The 18,986-nt window shown below is 41.1% G+C and overlaps 1 protein-coding gene across 1 annotated transcript; it reads left to right on the forward strand.

Annotated features, from left to right (window-relative positions):
- Positions 1-2,202: 2,202 nt before the first annotated feature.
- LOC149283482 (protein kinase C theta type-like) lies at positions 2,203-15,150 on the forward strand. The gene is made up of 9 exons (XM_089497440.1): positions 2,203-2,371; positions 8,597-8,721; positions 9,065-9,232; positions 9,658-9,749; positions 9,919-9,981; positions 11,510-11,648; positions 11,950-12,141; positions 14,256-14,381; positions 15,124-15,150. The coding sequence occupies exons 1-9, from the start codon at positions 2,203-2,205 to the stop codon at positions 15,148-15,150; spliced, it is 1,101 nt and encodes a 366-aa protein (XP_089353566.1).
- The last annotated feature ends 3,836 nt before the right edge of the window (positions 15,151-18,986 follow it).

Raw genomic sequence — 18,986 nt, forward strand, 5'->3', positions numbered from 1 at the left:
GGGGCGGCTCAAACCTAAGGTTTGGTCAGAACCTACAAATATACCCAAAAAACAAACAAACTAGGGGAACGCACAACCTACAAAAGCACAAAAGGCTGCTAGAATAATAATGACCAATAAATCATCAAAACAAAGCAAGAATTCAGTGCAAACCCAGCAAAAACCATTCAAAAAAACACGTCAAATTGTTACTGCCGATACCCTTTTCAGTCTCTGATTTGAGGCAGTTTTTAAGGATAGTGGGGTTTTTCTAATGGCTATAAGAAAACTTTAATTTTTGCTCAGTGTGCTAAATATGTGCAACAACATTTTATATTTCCTCATTGTCATAGCTACCAACAGTCCGGTTTTCACTGGACAGTCTCAATTTTGGGGCACTGTGCATTGGTGGAAAGTGGAGAGCATGGCCCATTTGCACAGACCCTGTGATTCCCCTAACCAGACCAGGGAGGTGAGAAATCAGATGAGACCGGGTCCCACTCCTTCACGGCTCATGCCACACCTGAGAAGTTGGTGGGTACGCATTATTGTGCTCAAAGGGATGCACAACACTCTTTGGTCTGTAGACTCAAATAGGTAGTACCAAAAAAGATGACTCAGGCAGTCTGTTTGGGGGCTAAGATGAAAGAAACATAGAATGTGACATCAGACAAGAACCCATCGGCCCATCTAGCCTGCTCATGTCTCCTGATGTAAAGAATCAGACCATAATTAGTTATTGGACTTCTCTTAGATTCAGGATAGCTTTATGTCCATCACATGCATGTTTAATTTCCCTTACTGTATTAGCCTCTACTCGGTAAAATATCACGCCCTTACACTACCTCAACACCTTGTTTTGTTGTGTTTTATTTATTTTTATAGTTTCAGGAAAACAAAACAAAAATATAAAAAAACTGAGCTGGTACATCAAACGTTAACCCCAGATAGACAACAAAACCTGCCCTGTGCAAAGAGGGAACAGACAGTCCTTTTAACTCAACAAAGAGACCTAAGCGAGAGGGAAATCACTGGTGGGAGAGTGAACATTTATAAAATAACTTTACAAAGTCTACAGGATGGCCCAGACAAGCTGTTTGGGGCACTAAAAAAGTTGCTTGTGAACAACGGTGACACAGAAAGGCTGTTTGCGGACATTGATAAGCTTTTGTAGTTCCCTACAAATACTATGAAATCTGAAAAGACTTCTGCATGCGCATTGAGCTGATGAAAACTGCAAAAGGGCTGTATCATAAATATTACGGCAAAGATAAAAATTGCAAGAGCCCCTTAGTCTTAATGGCTACCATAAAGGCTACATATTGCTTGTATTACAGCACAAGCTAGTGCAACCTGGGCCTGATACAGTTAAATAATTACACAAATAATCAAAACCATTGCGATCATGCCGGTGGTTCTAATAAATACAGGGCCAATTGTATAAATGGTGCTGTTACATTTAGTTTGATGCAATTTATTTTAATAAATGAATCAAAATAAAATGATTCCTCTTCCATCATGACATGAGTCCCATCAGGCTGGCGCCCAAATGTCATCTACCTTAAAAGGATCTTTCCATTGATGATTAACAAAGCCCTGGATCCTAAGGTTTCGGCTCTTGGAAAGGGGTTACCCAAAAAAACAAAGTGGATCGCAAGGAAAATGTCACAGAAGAAGCTACCTTTGCCCAATGCCGCTACCTTCGAAAACGGCTGCTGGTTGTGTGGCTGTGGACTTGCATGCTAATGCACAACAGCCCCAGTGTGAGCCTTTACCGCAGCACAAAATGATCAAGACGAGACTCCTACTGTCCTGTGAAGAATATCATGCATCTGAAATCATAAGTTTCATGATCAGAAATGATTTTATGTATATCAGTGTTTAATTCTGTCATAATATATACATCTAGTACAAGAGATTGCAACTCGATACATACAGGCTCATCTATAAATGTTACAGCAACTTCAAACTGGCAACTTATTAATTCTGTCAATGTGATCTCTACATATGTTCAATTGTAAAGAAAAGCTACATAATAACACAAATACCTATTTGCCATGCCTAACTGGCATTGCCTTAAACACTCAGTGGCATGTGCCAGGCTGCTCAGCCAATCATAGGCCAGCATGCGGAATTCAAACGGTCATTTTCTTTCACCTCTCAGCGCACTAAGAAGTGTATTCCTTTGAGGTCATTTTCTTTGGGCTTTAAAAGACTACGGCCATGGAAAAACGGAAGAGAGAAGTTGATGGAGAACCTGCAGGTGTGATGGACCAACACCAGGGACAAGAGGATGGACCACCTGCCAAGAAGAACCACCTAGGGGCTGTACATCTTCCAGAACAGCCCCTTGACAACACCATGGGGACACCTGCAGTGGATCCATCAGCAAGTGAAAGAAAGAAAAAGAAAAGGAGAAGACAGAAGAAGAAGAAGCACCACCAAGCCTCAGGAGGAGCTATTTTGTTGAAGAGGCTTTCTTTCCAGAGAGTGCTTGGCGAAGGCGGCTTCGGAAAGGTGCAGAAGGACTATTTATTTCTTTTACATGTAGATTCTCAGACAAACTGCTTTATTTAGTTCATACAGATGATGGTTCTGTCATAGTCATCTTGTTACATGATACATTTCTGTACTCCTTGTACTTACATTGTGAAGGTCTTTGCAGATTGGAAATTAGAGCCATTGGTTACTGTTAATATTTGTACTACTCTTATTATAGGATTGTTTTATAAGTTAATATGTATTAACATCACCTTTATTTGAGGTTACTTACTTTTAAACTGTCTGTTTCTTGGTCACATGGCTGTAATTTATGGGAATATATGTTTCTTTACATTTTTAAGCAATATGCTGTCTTCTGCGCGAATAACTTGTTTGTTGTGAATTTTGCTAATAAAATATCAGTCGTTTATAGCCGTGTAGATGGATGCGTATTTATGTACTGTATGTATCTCTATCTATCTATATATGTTTCTTGCTTCTTACGTGTAATTTGAAATTAATTTAATGAGACAGGATAATTAGGTTACTTATAGCTATGTCTCTAATGGAATCAGGCAGTTGCTGCATGTTTATTATACCTTAACCGAGTGCAGTTATTTGGGACAAGAAAAAAGGGAAAGTTTGGTAATTATTGTACTGTATTGTATGGCTAATATTAAAAATTATTAGTAAACTATTTTCCCAGAGGCTTTATTCTCATATTCTCCTATATAAAGCAATGGGTCTAGCTTGATGGCCATCTAATGCATTTAAAAGGATGTTAAATATGATTAAGTGAGCGGGGGCACTTGGCAGTCGTCGTTACCCTGGGCTTTTATTAATATTGGGCAACTCTGCTGCTTTGGGGTTTATTCACAAAACAGCGAGTTTGACGGTGAGGTCGGGTCAGGTAAAATATTTGAAATCACTTGCATTTTGGATTGTAAAGGCCAACCCTGGGGAGTTTTACTCCTGCAATAAATTGCGTTAACACAATATGTCTGAATAGATTCCATGGGCAGATCGGGTCACAATGAAAGAAGTCATTGGCATTTCGTAACGTTACTTCATGATCTCAGTGACACTGGTTGTTTCTTGCTGTATATTAACACGTTCATTTAATTGGGATAAATAGCATGTTGACATCAACATTCAATGCCTAATGGCACATATCACATTTACTGATACAACACGCTCGGTTACATAACTATATGTTAACCTTGGTAGTATGGCAGCCCGGTAATATATTCTCACATAAACCTTGTTTGGACCTGCTTGGCTTTTCAAATAATGTAGATTGAATGTCATTTTTAACAATTCCCTATATGCCACTCTGCCCCATAATATGCCTTGTAACCCCTTAAATGCTAGTGTGGCATATAGGGGTATTAGGCATTTCTGGAGGCAGAGTGGCACATAGGGGGGTCAAAAGGCATATCATGGGGCACAGTGGCATATAGGGGGTATAAGGCATTTCTGGGGCAGAGTGGCAAGCCTGGGTACAGAGGTGCATAACTGGGGGGCAGGTTGGAAAATAAAAACCAAAAAAATATTTTTCTCAATCATAGCTGTTATTAAAGAAATAATAATTGTTTACATAGTTACATGAATTAACATTTACTAGTAAAACTTATTTCCTATAGGGTCATCTTATATTCAGGCTTTTTCTTTTTTTCCTAAATTAACATACAGATGTTGGGGGGCATCTTATAATCGAGGAAATACGGTAGTTTACATTTGAATTAATATTTACTAGTAAAACGTTTTAGGTATTAAAACCTAGTTAGGGAAATATCGTGTTTGGGTTCTTGTACCTTTTAAGATAGCTTTTACTATTATGTCATAGTAAAATAAAAAGGCGATTAGAGAAATGTCATTGTGATAGAGATTGTGTTGTTTTTAACACTTAGTTTGTTCATTAAATAATTTTAAACAAATACTTAGCATTTTTTTATCCAATTAGTAAAAAAAAAATCAAAAAAAAAATAAATCGGCTAACTTCACATAACGATTCTATATGGATCATTTTGGATTTTTTATTAGCACAGAGCAACCTGCAAAACACTTCATGAAATCCAATTCTAATTGGACTAGACTAGGATCACGACCACCAAACTAATGAACCCTATTCTTATGGAAGATGCAAGTAGTCAATCGTGATGTAGTTCCTTGAGGAAGATTTCAATACGGACCCTAAAACATATGAATAGGACCCCATTGCTTCATGTTCATCACTTTGGTAGATGCCCTCCAACAATGTTGATACTTGGCAGATATGCTGCAGCATCATTATTACATATGACACAGTTCTATTAAATATGAATTGTTTAACATTAGCTTGTCTTTGGACCGTAAAATACCCGGACTCTCATACTGTGAACTAATAGTCTGGTCCGGTTCGGTAGAGGATTTTTCTACCAATACAAAACAGAGCTTTGTTAAAATATCTAAAACGCAGTGATCCGCCCAAAACTCCCAGGTAGGAATACTTAATACTAATCTTGTAAATTGTACATCCATTCACTTACAGGCATTGGCGAGGCAGAGAAGATTGGAAAGGGCATTAATATAAGGGACAGAACTTAAGGCTATAAATATAGCATTCCTTGGCTGCTTGCATCTTCCATAAGAATAGGGTTCATTAGCTTGGTAGTCGTGATCCTAGTCTATTAATTAGAATTGAGAATTGGATTTCAGGAAGTGTTTTGCAGGTTGCTCTGTGCTAATAAAAAATCCAAAATGATCCATATAGAATCGTTATGTGAAGAAAGCAGGAGGAATATTCTTGTAAAATCCCATTATATTTGGTAAAAGGGGCCCAATAAATGAAGGGGGATGTCCTATTCAAGAGGGACACAGTTTGCTCATTAAGTATGGACGACGCGTTTATTCTTCTCCCTTTAAAGAACAAATCGATTAGTTGGCCGTTTTTTGGTTTTTTTACAAATTGGATAAAAAATGTATTCGTTTATTTTAAATTATTTAATGAACAAACTAGGTGTTAAAAACAACATAAACATGTTTCACTGTACTCTGCACACAATACTTTCATCTCTTTATCACAAGGCATTTCTCTAATCGCCTTTTTATTTTACTATGATAATAATAAAAGCTATATTAAAAGGTACAAAAACCCAAACACAATATTTCCCTAACTAGGTTTTAATACCTAAAAAGTTTTACTAGTAAATATTACCGTATTTGCTCGATTATAAGACAAGGTTTTTTCCAGAGCAAATGCTCTGAAAAACACCCCTCGTCTTATAATCGGGGTCGTCTTATAATCAGACCTCAAATAGGTCTGACTATGAGACTAAGATCCAGATCGACCTGGATCCTCCTGTGTTATGCCCTCCCCCCTCAACTTACCGGTGCTTCTGAGTCCCCGGTGCTTAGTACGGGCAGCGTGTAGAGCTCTACGCGAAGTTGTCTACACGAATTGCGTAGAAATCTACACGCTGCCCGGACTAAGCACCGGGGACTCAGAAGCACCGGTAAGTTTGGAGGAGGGAGGGGGAGGGAGTGTTAAATGGGGGGGGGCATAAGGCATTTATGGAGGCAGAGTGCTCTGTAAAATGCCTTTTAACCCCCTTAATGCCACTCTGCCTCCAGAAATGCCTTTTAACCCTCTATACGCCACTCTGCCTCCTGAAGTGCCTTATACCTCCCTATATGCCACTCTGGCCCCATAATATGCCTTTTAACCCCCTAAATGCCAGAGTGGCATATATGGGTATAAAGCATTTCTGGAGGCAGAGTGGCACATAGGGGGTCAAAAGGCATATCATGGGGCACAGTGGCATTTAGAGGGTTAAAAGGCGTATCATGGGGCATAGTGGCATATATGGGGTATAAGGCATTTCTGGGGCAGAGTGGCAAGCCTGGGGGCAGATGTGCATAACTGGGGGGCCGGTTGAACAACTGGCCCCGCCCCTTCCTTCTCCAGAACCACATGGCTGTGACACTCATCTAACAGTAAGTATAAAATTATTATTTGGGATACTGAAAGTTAGGGGAGGTGGGGGTTAATTTAGGGGCAGTTATGGTTAATGGGGTGTTTAGGATTAATTTAGGGGCAGTTATGGTTAATGGGGTGTTTAAGGTTAATTTAGGGGCAGTTATGGTTATTAGGGTGTTCAGGGTTAATTTAGGGGCAGCTATGGTTAATGGGGTGTTTGGGGTTAATTTAGGAGCAGCTGTGGTTAATGGGGTTAATTTGAGGCAGTTGTGGTTAATGGTGTGTTTAGGGTTAATTTAGGGGATGCTGTGGTTAATGTGGAGTTTAGGGTTAATTTAGGGTACTTGTTTTGATGGGGTATTTAGCGTTAATTTAAGGGTAGTTATGGTTAATGGGGTGTTTAGGGTTAACTTAATGATGAGAACTGAGGGTTAATTTAATTAATTTAATAACGTTAACTTAAGGTGCAGTTAGAGGTGGCAAAACTAAGGGGAATCTAAATCCTGGGGGCAGTGAAGTGACATATCTGTGGGTATAAGGCATATACAGTGTATAAGGCATATGTGGGGAGGGCAGCGTGGCATGTCTGGGGAGGACGGAGTGGTGTATGAGGGTGTATAAGGCATATCTGGGGCCACAGTGGCATATCTGGGGGTAGAGTGGAGTGGCATATCTGGGGAGGGCAGGGTGGCATGTCTGGAAGGCAGGGTGGCATGTCTGGGGAGGATGGAGTGGTGTATCAGGGGTACAAGGCGTATCAGGCACAGTGGCATGTGGGGGGTAGAGTGGAGTGGCAGATGTGGGAGGCAGCGTGGAGCGGTATATGTGGGAGGCAGCGTGGAGTGGCAGATGTGGGAGGCAGCGTGGCGTGGTATATGTGGGAGGCAGCGTGGCGTGGTATATGTGGGAGGCAGCGTGGCGTGGTATATGTGGGAGGCAGCGTGGCATATGTGGGAGGCAGCGTGGCGTGGTATATGTGGGAGGCGGCGTGGCGTGGTATATGTGGGAGGCGGCGTGGAGTGGTATATGTGGGAGGCAGCGTGGAGTGGCAGATGTGGGAGGCAGCGTGGAGTGGTATATGTGGGGGGCAGCGTGGAGTGGTATATGTGGGGGGCAGCGTGGAGTGGTATATGTGGGAGGCAGCGTGGAGTGGTATATGTGGGAGGCAGCGTGGAGTGGTATTTGTGGGAGGCAGCGTGGCAAGCCTGGGCTCAAATGTGTATAAATTGGGAAGGCTGGTTGGGAAAAAAAGACAAGAAATACATTTTATCAAAGTTTTTTTTATTCTGCTGTTTGTATTTAGCATCATTTGTTTATTAAATTATTTTAAATAAATGAAAAATTTACATTCATTTTTTTTATCCGATTAATCGAAAAAAATAATCGGCCAACTAATCAATTATGAAAATAATCGTTAGTTGCAGCCCTAGTTTACATGAATTAACATTTACTGGTAAAACTTTTTTCCTATAGGGTCATCTTATAGTCAGGTGTTTTCTTTTTTTCATAAATTAATATTCAGATTTGGGGGGGGGGTCGTCTTAAAATCGAGCAAATACGGTAATTCAAATGTAAACTACCATACATGCTCGATTATAAGACGACCCTGATTATAAGTCGACTCCCCAAAATCAGTATATTCATTTAGGAAAAAAGAAAAAGCCTGAAAACGACCCTATAGGAAAAAGGTTTTACTAGTAAATGTTAATTCGTGTACCTATGTAAACTATTTTTTTAATAACAGCTATGATTGAGAAATATATTTTTGGGGTTTTTATTTTCCAACCTGCTCCCCAGTTATGCACATCTGCACCCAGGCTTGCCACTCTGCCCCAGAAATGCCTTATACCCCTATATGCCACTCTAGCATTTAAGGGGTTAAAAGGCATATTATGGGACAGAGTGACATGTAGGGAGGTATAAGGCATTTCAGGAGGCAGAGTGGCGTACAGAAGGTTAAAAGGCATTTCTGGAGGCAATGGCATAAAGGGGGTTAAAATGCATATCTGGAGGCAGAGTGGCATCCAGGGGATTAAAAGGCATATCACAGAGCACTCTGTCTACAGAAATGCCCTATGGGTTGACGGGGTGACCACATCCAAGCACTCTAAAAAGCAGAGGAGCATCAGGACTGTGAGGACTTACCCTCAAACAGAGTCCTCTCCTCTCTGTCCCCAGGGTCATCCCCGGAGGGAATCCCTTGCCGCTCCACCGCTGCAGTGTCTCCGGAGCTGGCAGGTATTCACAACATACCCGCTAACAGGTCACGCAAACGACCAGTCATTCCAACAGTGCTTGATCACGTGATGACATCACATGATCTCGCATGACCTGAAATTGCATTGTTTTCAGCACTAAATTAGCTCAGAAACCTCAGTATCTCATTGTCCTTGCACATTTTTGGCACAAGTTTGTGCCATTTTTTCCATAAATATCTCTGCCATATCATTCGGCACCAACAATGACTGCCTAATCTACCTCTGCACCTTCGCAGTATGTAACATCATTACGATGGAATGCTCTTTGGTCCACCAGCATTATCATCAAAATGCAAAATTCACATTCTCTCCAAAGGTTGTTTGCAATTATAAAGGATTGACCTAGTAACCTACAGACTCCTTTATATGCATACTTTGTCTCTTCCAGGTCTTTCTGGCATCAGACCTGAAGACCAACAAACAGCTGGCAGTAAAAGTTGTGAGAAAGAGAGCCATGCTGCAACGCCTTGAGGGCATTTTTGTTGAACGGAGGGTCCTTGAGGTTGCCACCGGAAGCGCCTTCCTAACACAGGCCTATGGCACCTTCCAGACCAAGGTACCAACAGGACTGTCTCTCCTCCGTCTCCCTGTCTTCCGTTACAATATGATCTGCTTGATCTCAGCGCCTAATGCTTTCCTTGGCCTCCACTCGCTCTGGTCTCTTTTCTACATTCATCTGATACATCTTTCGTTTTTTATTTATGTTACCTTCCATATGGTATTTAACTCACTAGAATAATATATTACTGGAATATATAATAATATATACTAGGGTTAATAAGAAAACACAATACCACAATTTGTGATAGATTTTTGTAACACTAAATGCTTTTACTTATATTTTTTTCTTAGTTTTGTTTGGAAACATTGACAATGTTATAGACAAAAAAAATACATCAATCAATCAATATTCGATAATGAGGTTGTTGGAAAAGAAGGCATTTTAGACGGCTATCTAACTATAACTGACTTGTTACGCAGGACCATCTGTATTTTGTTATGGAGTACGTGAGCGGAGGAGACTTGTTTTCCTATCTGGAGAAGAACGGAAGGCTAGATCTCTGCACCACAACGTAAGAAAACATGATTTTTACAGCAGAGGATTGCCATAGAATTAGCACATGAAAAGTAGACTAATGAAGATGTTACTGTACTACTGAGCCATTATAAATTAAAATGTTAACTCTTTAACGCTGCATTTTTTCAATACTTGTGTCTGATAAATGTTCTGATAATTGTCAGATTCTTTGCTGCGGAGATGGTGTGCGGGATGCAATACCTCCACGAGAGAGGAATTATACATCGGTAAGCATACCTTCTTTCCACATTAGAAAATTGCTTTTGCTCTTCTATCTAGCAATAACATGTATTTATGATCAAACTCCTTGAAGATTGGGCTGTTTTTTACATTTTTTAACTAAATGTTTCTGTGGTGTTTGTGTTTAGCTGTCATTTTCTTCCTTCTCATTTAGTTTACCCACACAAACTATATTTTGATTTAGTAACAAAACTTGTTAAATAGATTCTAATATTTGTTCTGCGCTTCGAAATAATCAGTGTTTTTATTTATTAATTGCAAGTTATAGGGCAATTAGTACAAACAAGTAGCCTATTAAAACTTAATTTCCAGCACCCATGCCCTATTTGGGCCGATACAAAGGGATCACTGCTCACTTTCCACGCTCGCTTAACCCTATAACGTGCCACGCATGTGATCCTTAACGTTATGTTTTTTCTGTGATGTGCCCGGCCCGTCATTGGTCGTTAAAGAGCTAAACATATGGCACAAATCTATGCAGTTTTATTTGTTGAGGCATCGTATTTAGGAGGTAGAAAGGATACACTTAAACAACCGATGTAAGATAACTGAGACAGTCAGCTGCCAGCAGCGAAACTTAGGATCTCCAGTATACGGTCTTCCTGGCTTCAAATATATCCCTTCCAATGGGCCATCTGTCACGGACTGGGTCCATGCTGATGACTGCATTGACCCAGCGCGCCCAAAGATTGTGTGCAGGAGTCACAGTGCAGTAGTGGAGTTGGACAGGGCCTGGTTGCGGGGTGACCGCACTCACCTGGGTGTTGAGTACCCCAGGAACAGGCATGAGACATCTCACAAGACTCATGTGCGGGATGCTGCAGGCTGGGAGAATGGAAGCTAAGCAGGGAAATATAGCAGACACATAACAAGCAAGAGACAGGGAGACCAGGCACGAAACATAACCAGACAAGATATACATGTTACTGAGCACAACAATGAACAAGACAAGGAATAAACATAACCAGACAAGTTATACATAACACAGGGCACAACAGAGAACAAGACAGGGCACCCCGCTGCCGGGGATACAGGACAGGACACCCCGCTGCCGGGGATACAGGACAGACTGACACACATAAATACAGAAACTAGCCTAGGACTGTTTGATAACTATTGGAGATTCCGTCACATCTTCTGGCCATAGTATGCTTAGCCCACCACTACGCCAAAGTACTCCAATGGCGGTGGGTCCTAACGCTAATCCCTGCTGACAAAGGTACGAAACAAACCAAACATGAAATCCAAACACATAGCACTGAGACATACCTTTAGACTGTAGACTGAGATAAACAGAACACACGGGAGGGGCGCACCTTATAAAGGAAACAGAGCTGAAGCAGAAGCAAGGAATGGAAGATCAGAACAGAGCAAAAGGAAATCCAGGAAAGGGAAACTGAAGCAAGAGTGAGATATGCAGCTCCACAGCCCGGGTAGGACACATCTTATTGAACCGATGTTTAGTTATGGGTTTCTGATTAAAATAAACTAAACTCAAACTTTCACTCTTTGCAGAGACCTCAAGCCTGAAAACATCCTGTTGACTAGCGAGGGCCATCTGAAGATCGCCGATTTCGGGCTGGCGCTGGAGGGCATCATCGGACAAAGGACAGCGAGAGGACATGCCGGAACAGTTGGCTTTATCGCACCGGAGGTGAGAAACAGATAATGGATGAAATCTAATAATGTCACCAACTTTCAGGGATGTCACAGGCCTTGTTACAGTAACTACATTTGTAATTAATGTCCTCCAGTATCCTATAGTTATACGGGTGAAGCCTAGTAAGTGGATAGCTTGGATTATGGTGATATATTTATCAACATTGTTAAAACAATTCACATTTTCTAGAGACTTTATATTGAACCTCTTTTTTAAATTATTTGAAAACCCTTAGATATTCATAATTAGTATTTTGTTTTGGTGATTATTTTGGTGACTTTCTGGTATTTGGCAGATCTACCAAGGAGAAAAGTATAACGCCGCAGTGGACTGGTGGTCATTCGGAGTCATCTTGTACGAAATGTCCACCGGAGAAGAACCCTTCTACTGCGGAGACACGCGGGCGCTCGTGGTCACATCAACGCTGCAGGATACACCATTCTATCCCGAGTATCTGAGTCCAGCCACCAAAGATGTACTGATAAAGGTGGGTATAATCAGACTCTGTTGAATGATGTCATATAATGCGTTACATAGAATGATTTTACAAAACTACACAGAATTACACAGTTAAGAATGTTTAGTAAGAGTTACTGCCGCATAGCAGCCTTAAAAAGCTCAAACATTTTATCTTATTACAAAGTACCCTGTTCTTATTTCCTTTACATTTGAAAATGGACCCTTTGGCAAGTATTCTCTTGTATATTTGGGCCCTGACCCTGACATCTGCTCATCGGTAGCATCACCATATAGCAGCTACATTAAGCTTAATGGAGGATGGAGGGGAAAGACTAATGCAAGAAAAGACAAATTGTAGTAATTCAATTATTGGTATATTTGTTTCACTTAATAATTTGTTTCACTTTTTCACTGCTTTGAATATGATTATTTTTAGGGCTGCAACTAACGATTATTTTAATAATCGATTAGTTGGCCGATTAGTTAATTTTTTCGATTAATCGGATAAAAAAAAAATGCAATCTATAATGTACACTTTCATCTCTTTATCGCAATGTCCTCTCTCTATTCACCTTATTTTACTGACATAATAATAAAAGCTACAAGAACCCAAACACTGTGTTTCTCAAACTCGGTTTTAATACAAAGTTATTAGTAAATATTAATTCATATGTTAACTATTTTTCATTTTTAATAAAAACTATGAGAAAAAAGCCGTTTACATTTTTTTTTATTTACCAAACTGCCCCCGGTTATGCACATCTGACCCCCAGCTTGCCACTCTGCCCCCACATATGCCTTATACCTCTTATATGCCAGATTCCACTGTGCCCCCTGATATGCCACTGTGCCCCTGATATGCCTTATACTCCTTATATGCCAGTGATATGCAACTGAGCCCCCGATATACCTTTTACCCCCAGATATGTTTTATGCCCCCCTGATATGCCTAATATCGATATGCCTTATACCCCCTATATGCCACTGAGCCCCCTGATATACCTTTTACCCCCAGATATGTTTTATGTCCCCCTGATATGCCTAATATTGATATGCCTTATACCCCCTATATGCCCTGAAATTCATAATACCCCCCATACACCACTATAACTCACCCATACACCACTCTGGCTCCTCCCCCTCACATACACAACTCTGGCTCCTCCCCCTCCCATACACCACTCTGGCTCCTCCCCCCCATACACCACTCTGCCTCCTCCCCCTCCCATACTCCACTCTGCCTCCTCCCCCCTCCCATAATCCACTCTGCCTCCTCCCCCCTCCCCATACTCCACTCTGCCTCCTACAGCAACGGAGGTTCACCAGGGAGCCGGGTAGAGAGGGAGAGTGGCGTATGGGAGGGGGAGGAGCCAGAGTGGTGTATGGGAGGGGGAGGAGCCAGAGTGGTGTATGGGAGGGGGAGGGGCCAGAGTGGTGTATGTGAGGGGGAGGAGCCAGAGTGGTGTATGGGTGAGTTATAGTGGTGTATGGGGGGTATTATGAATTTCAGGGCATATAGGGGGTATAAGGCATATCAATATTAGGCATATCAGGGGGACATAAAACAGAATCGAGGTCTCCTGCAGAGGATAATCCTCTCTGTGTCAGCCGGTGGGGGTCTGCATCGCACAGACAGCCTCCGTTACTGCCCTTCACTTACGCTGAGGCTTCTATGAAGCTACAGTGAAAGTGCCTGTCAGTAACGGAGTCGGGAGAGAGACAGAGCGGTGTATGGGAGGAGGGAGGAGTCAAAGGGGTGTATGGGAGGGGGAGAGAGACGGAAGTGAGAGACCGGCCGACAGTGAGGGGGATTCCAGGTCCCCTGCAGTGTTGCGGGGGATCTGGATTCTAGTGTTCTAATCCGATCTCTGTTTGAGATCGGATTATATAAGGAGAGTAGTTTTTCAGAGCATTTGCTCTGAAAAAAACCTCTTTTTATAATCGATAAAAATCGATTCGATTAATCGATAATGAAAATCGTTGACAACGATTTTCATTATCGATTAGTTGTTTCAGCCCTAATTATTTTATTTTTGGAACTGTTTAAATGTATGTTCCCATATAATAGCATTCCTTGTGTTCTGATGTTGCACATATACATGCAGTGACTCTGTTATTCACTCTCCTTCATTCTCTTTACAGCTGCTGTGTAAGAACCCATCCAGGCGGTTGGGGGCCACCGGACACATCAGATCTCATCTCTTTTTCCAGTCTATTGACTGGGAAGAGCTGGAGGCTGGGACATTAGATGCCCCTGTGTCGCTCACAGTAAGAAACCAAACAGAAACATACAACAGATAATAGGGAGTGTGTTAGAACGATAGCATATTCGTCCAATTCACATAATGTCTAGGGGGATACACACTAAGGCCTAGGAGGACAATTTGGGTTTTATTAGTTGTTGCGGTGTCATTAAATTGCCTCAGGGACTGGCTGTGAAACCAGGACAGACAGGACAGAAATGTAACGAGGCAGAGCAGTGAAAGGACGTATGTCTGTAACCTGGTGTTTCTCGCTCTGCTTACATGTTTAGGAACCTAATAATGATCTGGATGCTCTGCACACTTCATTATTTCCTGTATAAAACTAACATCAAGTTTTATTTTTTTCACAGTCATCACTGGACAGTCCAACGCAGCAAGTGGTAGAAGGAAGAGCCATATCGTCATCAGAGGCCATGAAGACACCTCTTGGCTCTACTGAGCAACAACTCTTCAATGGATTTTCTTTTACCAGCAAAAAGTGGGCCATCTAATCAGCTCAAGCTGCAGCCCTTTGAGATGTGACAACACTCAGCCAGATCACCAACCTGCCGCCACCACCCACCCTGTCCGCCGATCTCCAGCCCGCAACGCCCAGAATGCTACGCAGAGAATCTACAGCCGCTCTCTCTCTCCTCCTCTCTCCACACGATACTCCTATGTTGAAATGTTGTTGTTTTTAAATGGTTTGAAATGAGTTTGTTACATTTACTTAATGGTTAATAGTTCAGTTTTGTCTTTTTTTTTAGGTTAGGATGTCCCGCATCCTGAGTTGAAGTTATAGAACAACGTGGGACATCACATAGTACATAGAAGAAGGGGCATAGAACTTTTAGGAAGTTTATTTAAATGTTATTGATTAAGGACTTGCTTATAGTAGGGGATAGTAGGGCATTAGATAAATATGTATTAAGAGGTAAGTAGCCTTAGGTTTATTTAAGTATCTACACAAGTTAAGATAAGTTAAAGACATATTGATGATAGTAGGGAATTAGATAAATATGTATTAAGAGGTAAGTACCCTGAGGTTTATTTAAATTTCTACACAAATTAAGATAATTTAAAGACATATTGATGATAGTAGGGGATAGTAGGGGATTAGCTAAATATGTATTAAGAGGTAAGTACCATGAGGTTTATTTAAGTACACATATAATACATATTTTAATACCTTTTCACCCTCACTATGCCAAAGTACCCAATTCGGACAGCCCTAACCTAGCTGTATTGCTTACCATGACATCTTTTCTGTTCTCCTAAAAAGCGAAGCCTCCCAGTTCCTTGCCTGGCAGAGTTGGTCTATGTGAAAAACTCTGCAGGGCGGCTAAGACTGTACAGCTTCCATAAATAACGTATCGGCGGATGACAACTGGGTAAGTGCGGAACCCAGTGGGGTAGAAGACGTTTGGAAGCAGGTGCTGGGAATGTAATCGAGCCGCGGTTCTAAGTGAAATGCTGCTTGTTTTATGAGGAAATTTAAAAAATGCGGGCATTTCTGCCCCATCTCCCTAAGCTGTCCTGCAACTTTTACCTCCCCTCAGGCACCAATATTGAGGCACCTGTGTTGGGGAGTGGGTGCTTTGGCATAGTGATGGATTTAACTAATACATTTAAAAAAATATATATATATATAAAAAAATGTTTATAGATATATTATAGATATGTATAATATTATATTAAAAAAAAGATAATATTAAGATAATATGTTTCATTCACAGAATAATTAATAGATGGCCATACATTGTGACTAAATCCTCAAATTTGACATGTTAGATGTTAGGTGTATATTTTTTCCATCTTTTTTAACGTGACACGTGTATATCTTACATGATGCTCATCACCCTCTGATGTGAAATACCGTAAGGCTTTATGTAGACCCCAGAGGTGAATTTTTTAATCAGATATTTTAATGGAACCACCTTGATTAATTCACCGATTGTCAGCGAAGGGAAGCTACGTATTGCTGTTATGTGCGTTGGTGAGCAGTATGTAAAATGTACGTGTTAAGTTAAAATAGCTCCATGGTAAGCAATAACACTAGGTTAGGACCCACCAAATTGAGGTACTTTGACGTAGTGGTGGGCTAAGCAATCTATGGCCATTCACTAAAGTGTTCATTAGAATTATTTCTAAAAAAATTCAAAATGCTGCAACAAGGAAAAGGTACGAGGATTTGATTCAGCTTTGGGCAATGATATTTCAGTAAATAAAAATCTATAAGTAATCCGCCCATGTCTGTGCAGTCAGTAACTGTCTCTCTATGTAAACTGATTACATTGATCAGGAACAGAAGTGTCACAAATCCCCGTCCAGCAGCGCAATATTTCATTCCGTTACATGAAACTCTTGGTGATTTCTTGGTTTTCTAAGAATTTCAGCAGCAGTTTCAGTTGAGGCTGGAAAAACGCTGCAAACAATTGGTGCAACTATGACATATCAAGAGCTGCCTCAAACAAACTCTTTATGTCTTTCAGAACCTGAACATTCAATGTATGGAACGTATCAGGGGCTTTTGAAGGCCTGCAAGCAAGAGTTTTCGGAAGCTTCAAGGCTACACAAAAGTGTTGCCACAAAACGAAAACCGAGCCTTGTGAGCGTATTTCGCTATTGCCCAATCTCTCTTCTAAAATATAGCATTGGGGAAATCCAGAGCCTGAATGTCCTTGAATCTGCAGCATTTTTGCCTAGCTCTTCCATCCAACAAGACCGAGGATATCTACCTTCCAAGTAGGTACTGTTTGGCGCTATCCTTTGTAGCTGTCCCACTCTCATGATTTTTGTTGGCAGTGGAGATCAAGGGCCAGCTACGGAGATCATCTGATCTGTCGCTGCAGAGACCTACATTACAGCTCCCATGTAGCATCCTCCCAATTCTGAGCACCCAAGGTAGTAATCAGGACAAGGCAGGTGACCCCGCTTTTAACCACGCTCACTTCTGCCCCAATCCCCATCCTAAATATCTCTGACCACACCCCCAACAAAACGCTCCCAATTTGCACACCTGTAACGTAGGGGGTTAAGCTCTAGAAAACCTAAGAAACAGCATGAATAACAGCGCTTCCAATCTTATAGAGTGAGGACTGCCTTGGGGGGCAGGTATAAACATAAGGAGTCATGTTGCTGGCAATCACATAAACCCTACTATTACAGATCCCAAACACAATGACCCTCTGAGTGCCTTCAAGTGTTTACACCACATATAGACTTTGAATCCATTTGTAAATGGTAATCGCATTCCCTTACAGGCTCCTCATTTCCAGAGTAGGAACATTATCTGGATGGACAACAAGACACATTCCTATGAATCCCAATAACCATTACATCACCTGGGAATGGCTCTGCCAGCATTGGAGAGGTTATGGAACCACACTCTGTGCTTTGGAGTGGAGTAGAGCCATCACGTGAAAGGGAAAAAATAAAACGTAATCAGCAGGACCCAGCAGATCCAAAAAGGAGCAGCAATTCCTCTAAACCCTTCCTTATGCTTACACAGCAAAGATTGAAAGAGCCAGATGGACACTTGTTTTTGTGGGCGTGGCTAAAGGTGTGGTCAGGGGAGGGGATTTACGGAAACTTTCAATGTCACTCTAGGATCTATTTATAGAAGGTTATATAGAGGAAAGTATTTGTTCTTTCAGTAAATTATTTCTCAAAACCATTGGAAGCTTTGTGTTGTGTTTATTTTTGAATTTTTACATTTTGGTTTATTTAGTTTGCATTTCGTGTTTTCTTTTTTGTTCCACAACATTTGCCTACAGAAAATATAAAGTGTAATACAAAAGAGTTACAAATAGAGATACACAATAAGGATACTTATACACAATAGAGATACTTTAAGGCTGTGGTACCCTGTGGTCCCTTCATACTCAGCAAACATTCTAAGGACAAGGACTTTCTGAAGAAAGCTATTAGATGGTACGAGCTTTGTGTGGTATATGCCTCCCAAGTGCTACAAATGTTGTCCTGGGTATGATTGAATCTATTTGGCTTACTGGTGTGATAAGAAAAGATACATACAATGCAATGTTACACACTGTAACATACTCACACACAATAACACACTTACACTAATGCACCCACACACATAGTAACATACTTACATGCACACACATTAACATATTATATAGACAGATGCACACAATAACGTACTAACATACTAACACACACACAACCCAACATACAGACATACACATACAGTACAATATTTACATAGGTACACACTTTTAACATACCAGTTTAGTGGAATACATGGCCCTAGGCAAGCAGAGGTTTGAACAGGGTTGGCTGCAAGGGTCTCCATTACACCGCTGCTTCAAAGGACAGATTAATGTCCTAGGGAGCTTTTCCGAAGAAAGAAGCTATTACAGTAATTTGTGACTTCCTAAATATCATATGGCAGGAGATATATTCAGCATAACCCACTGCCTGCACAGTAACTTGCACGGGGAAATGGGGGTGAAAAGGCATATACAGATTATACTGAACATCATGAAAGTGTAAAGGGGCCACTCAGATATGCGTTAAAAAAACTGCCCCTTTTAAATTTGTTTGGAAATAGTCTAATGATGCATCAATAGGGTATGAATAACATAACCATAATCTTATGGGAGAA

The sequence above is a fragment of the Sceloporus occidentalis genome, unplaced genomic scaffold, assembly GCF_023333645.1.
Source record: "Sceloporus occidentalis isolate IW3139 unplaced genomic scaffold, rSceOcc1.0.p SCAF_103, whole genome shotgun sequence".
NCBI lineage: Eukaryota > Metazoa > Chordata > Lepidosauria > Squamata > Phrynosomatidae > Sceloporus > Sceloporus occidentalis.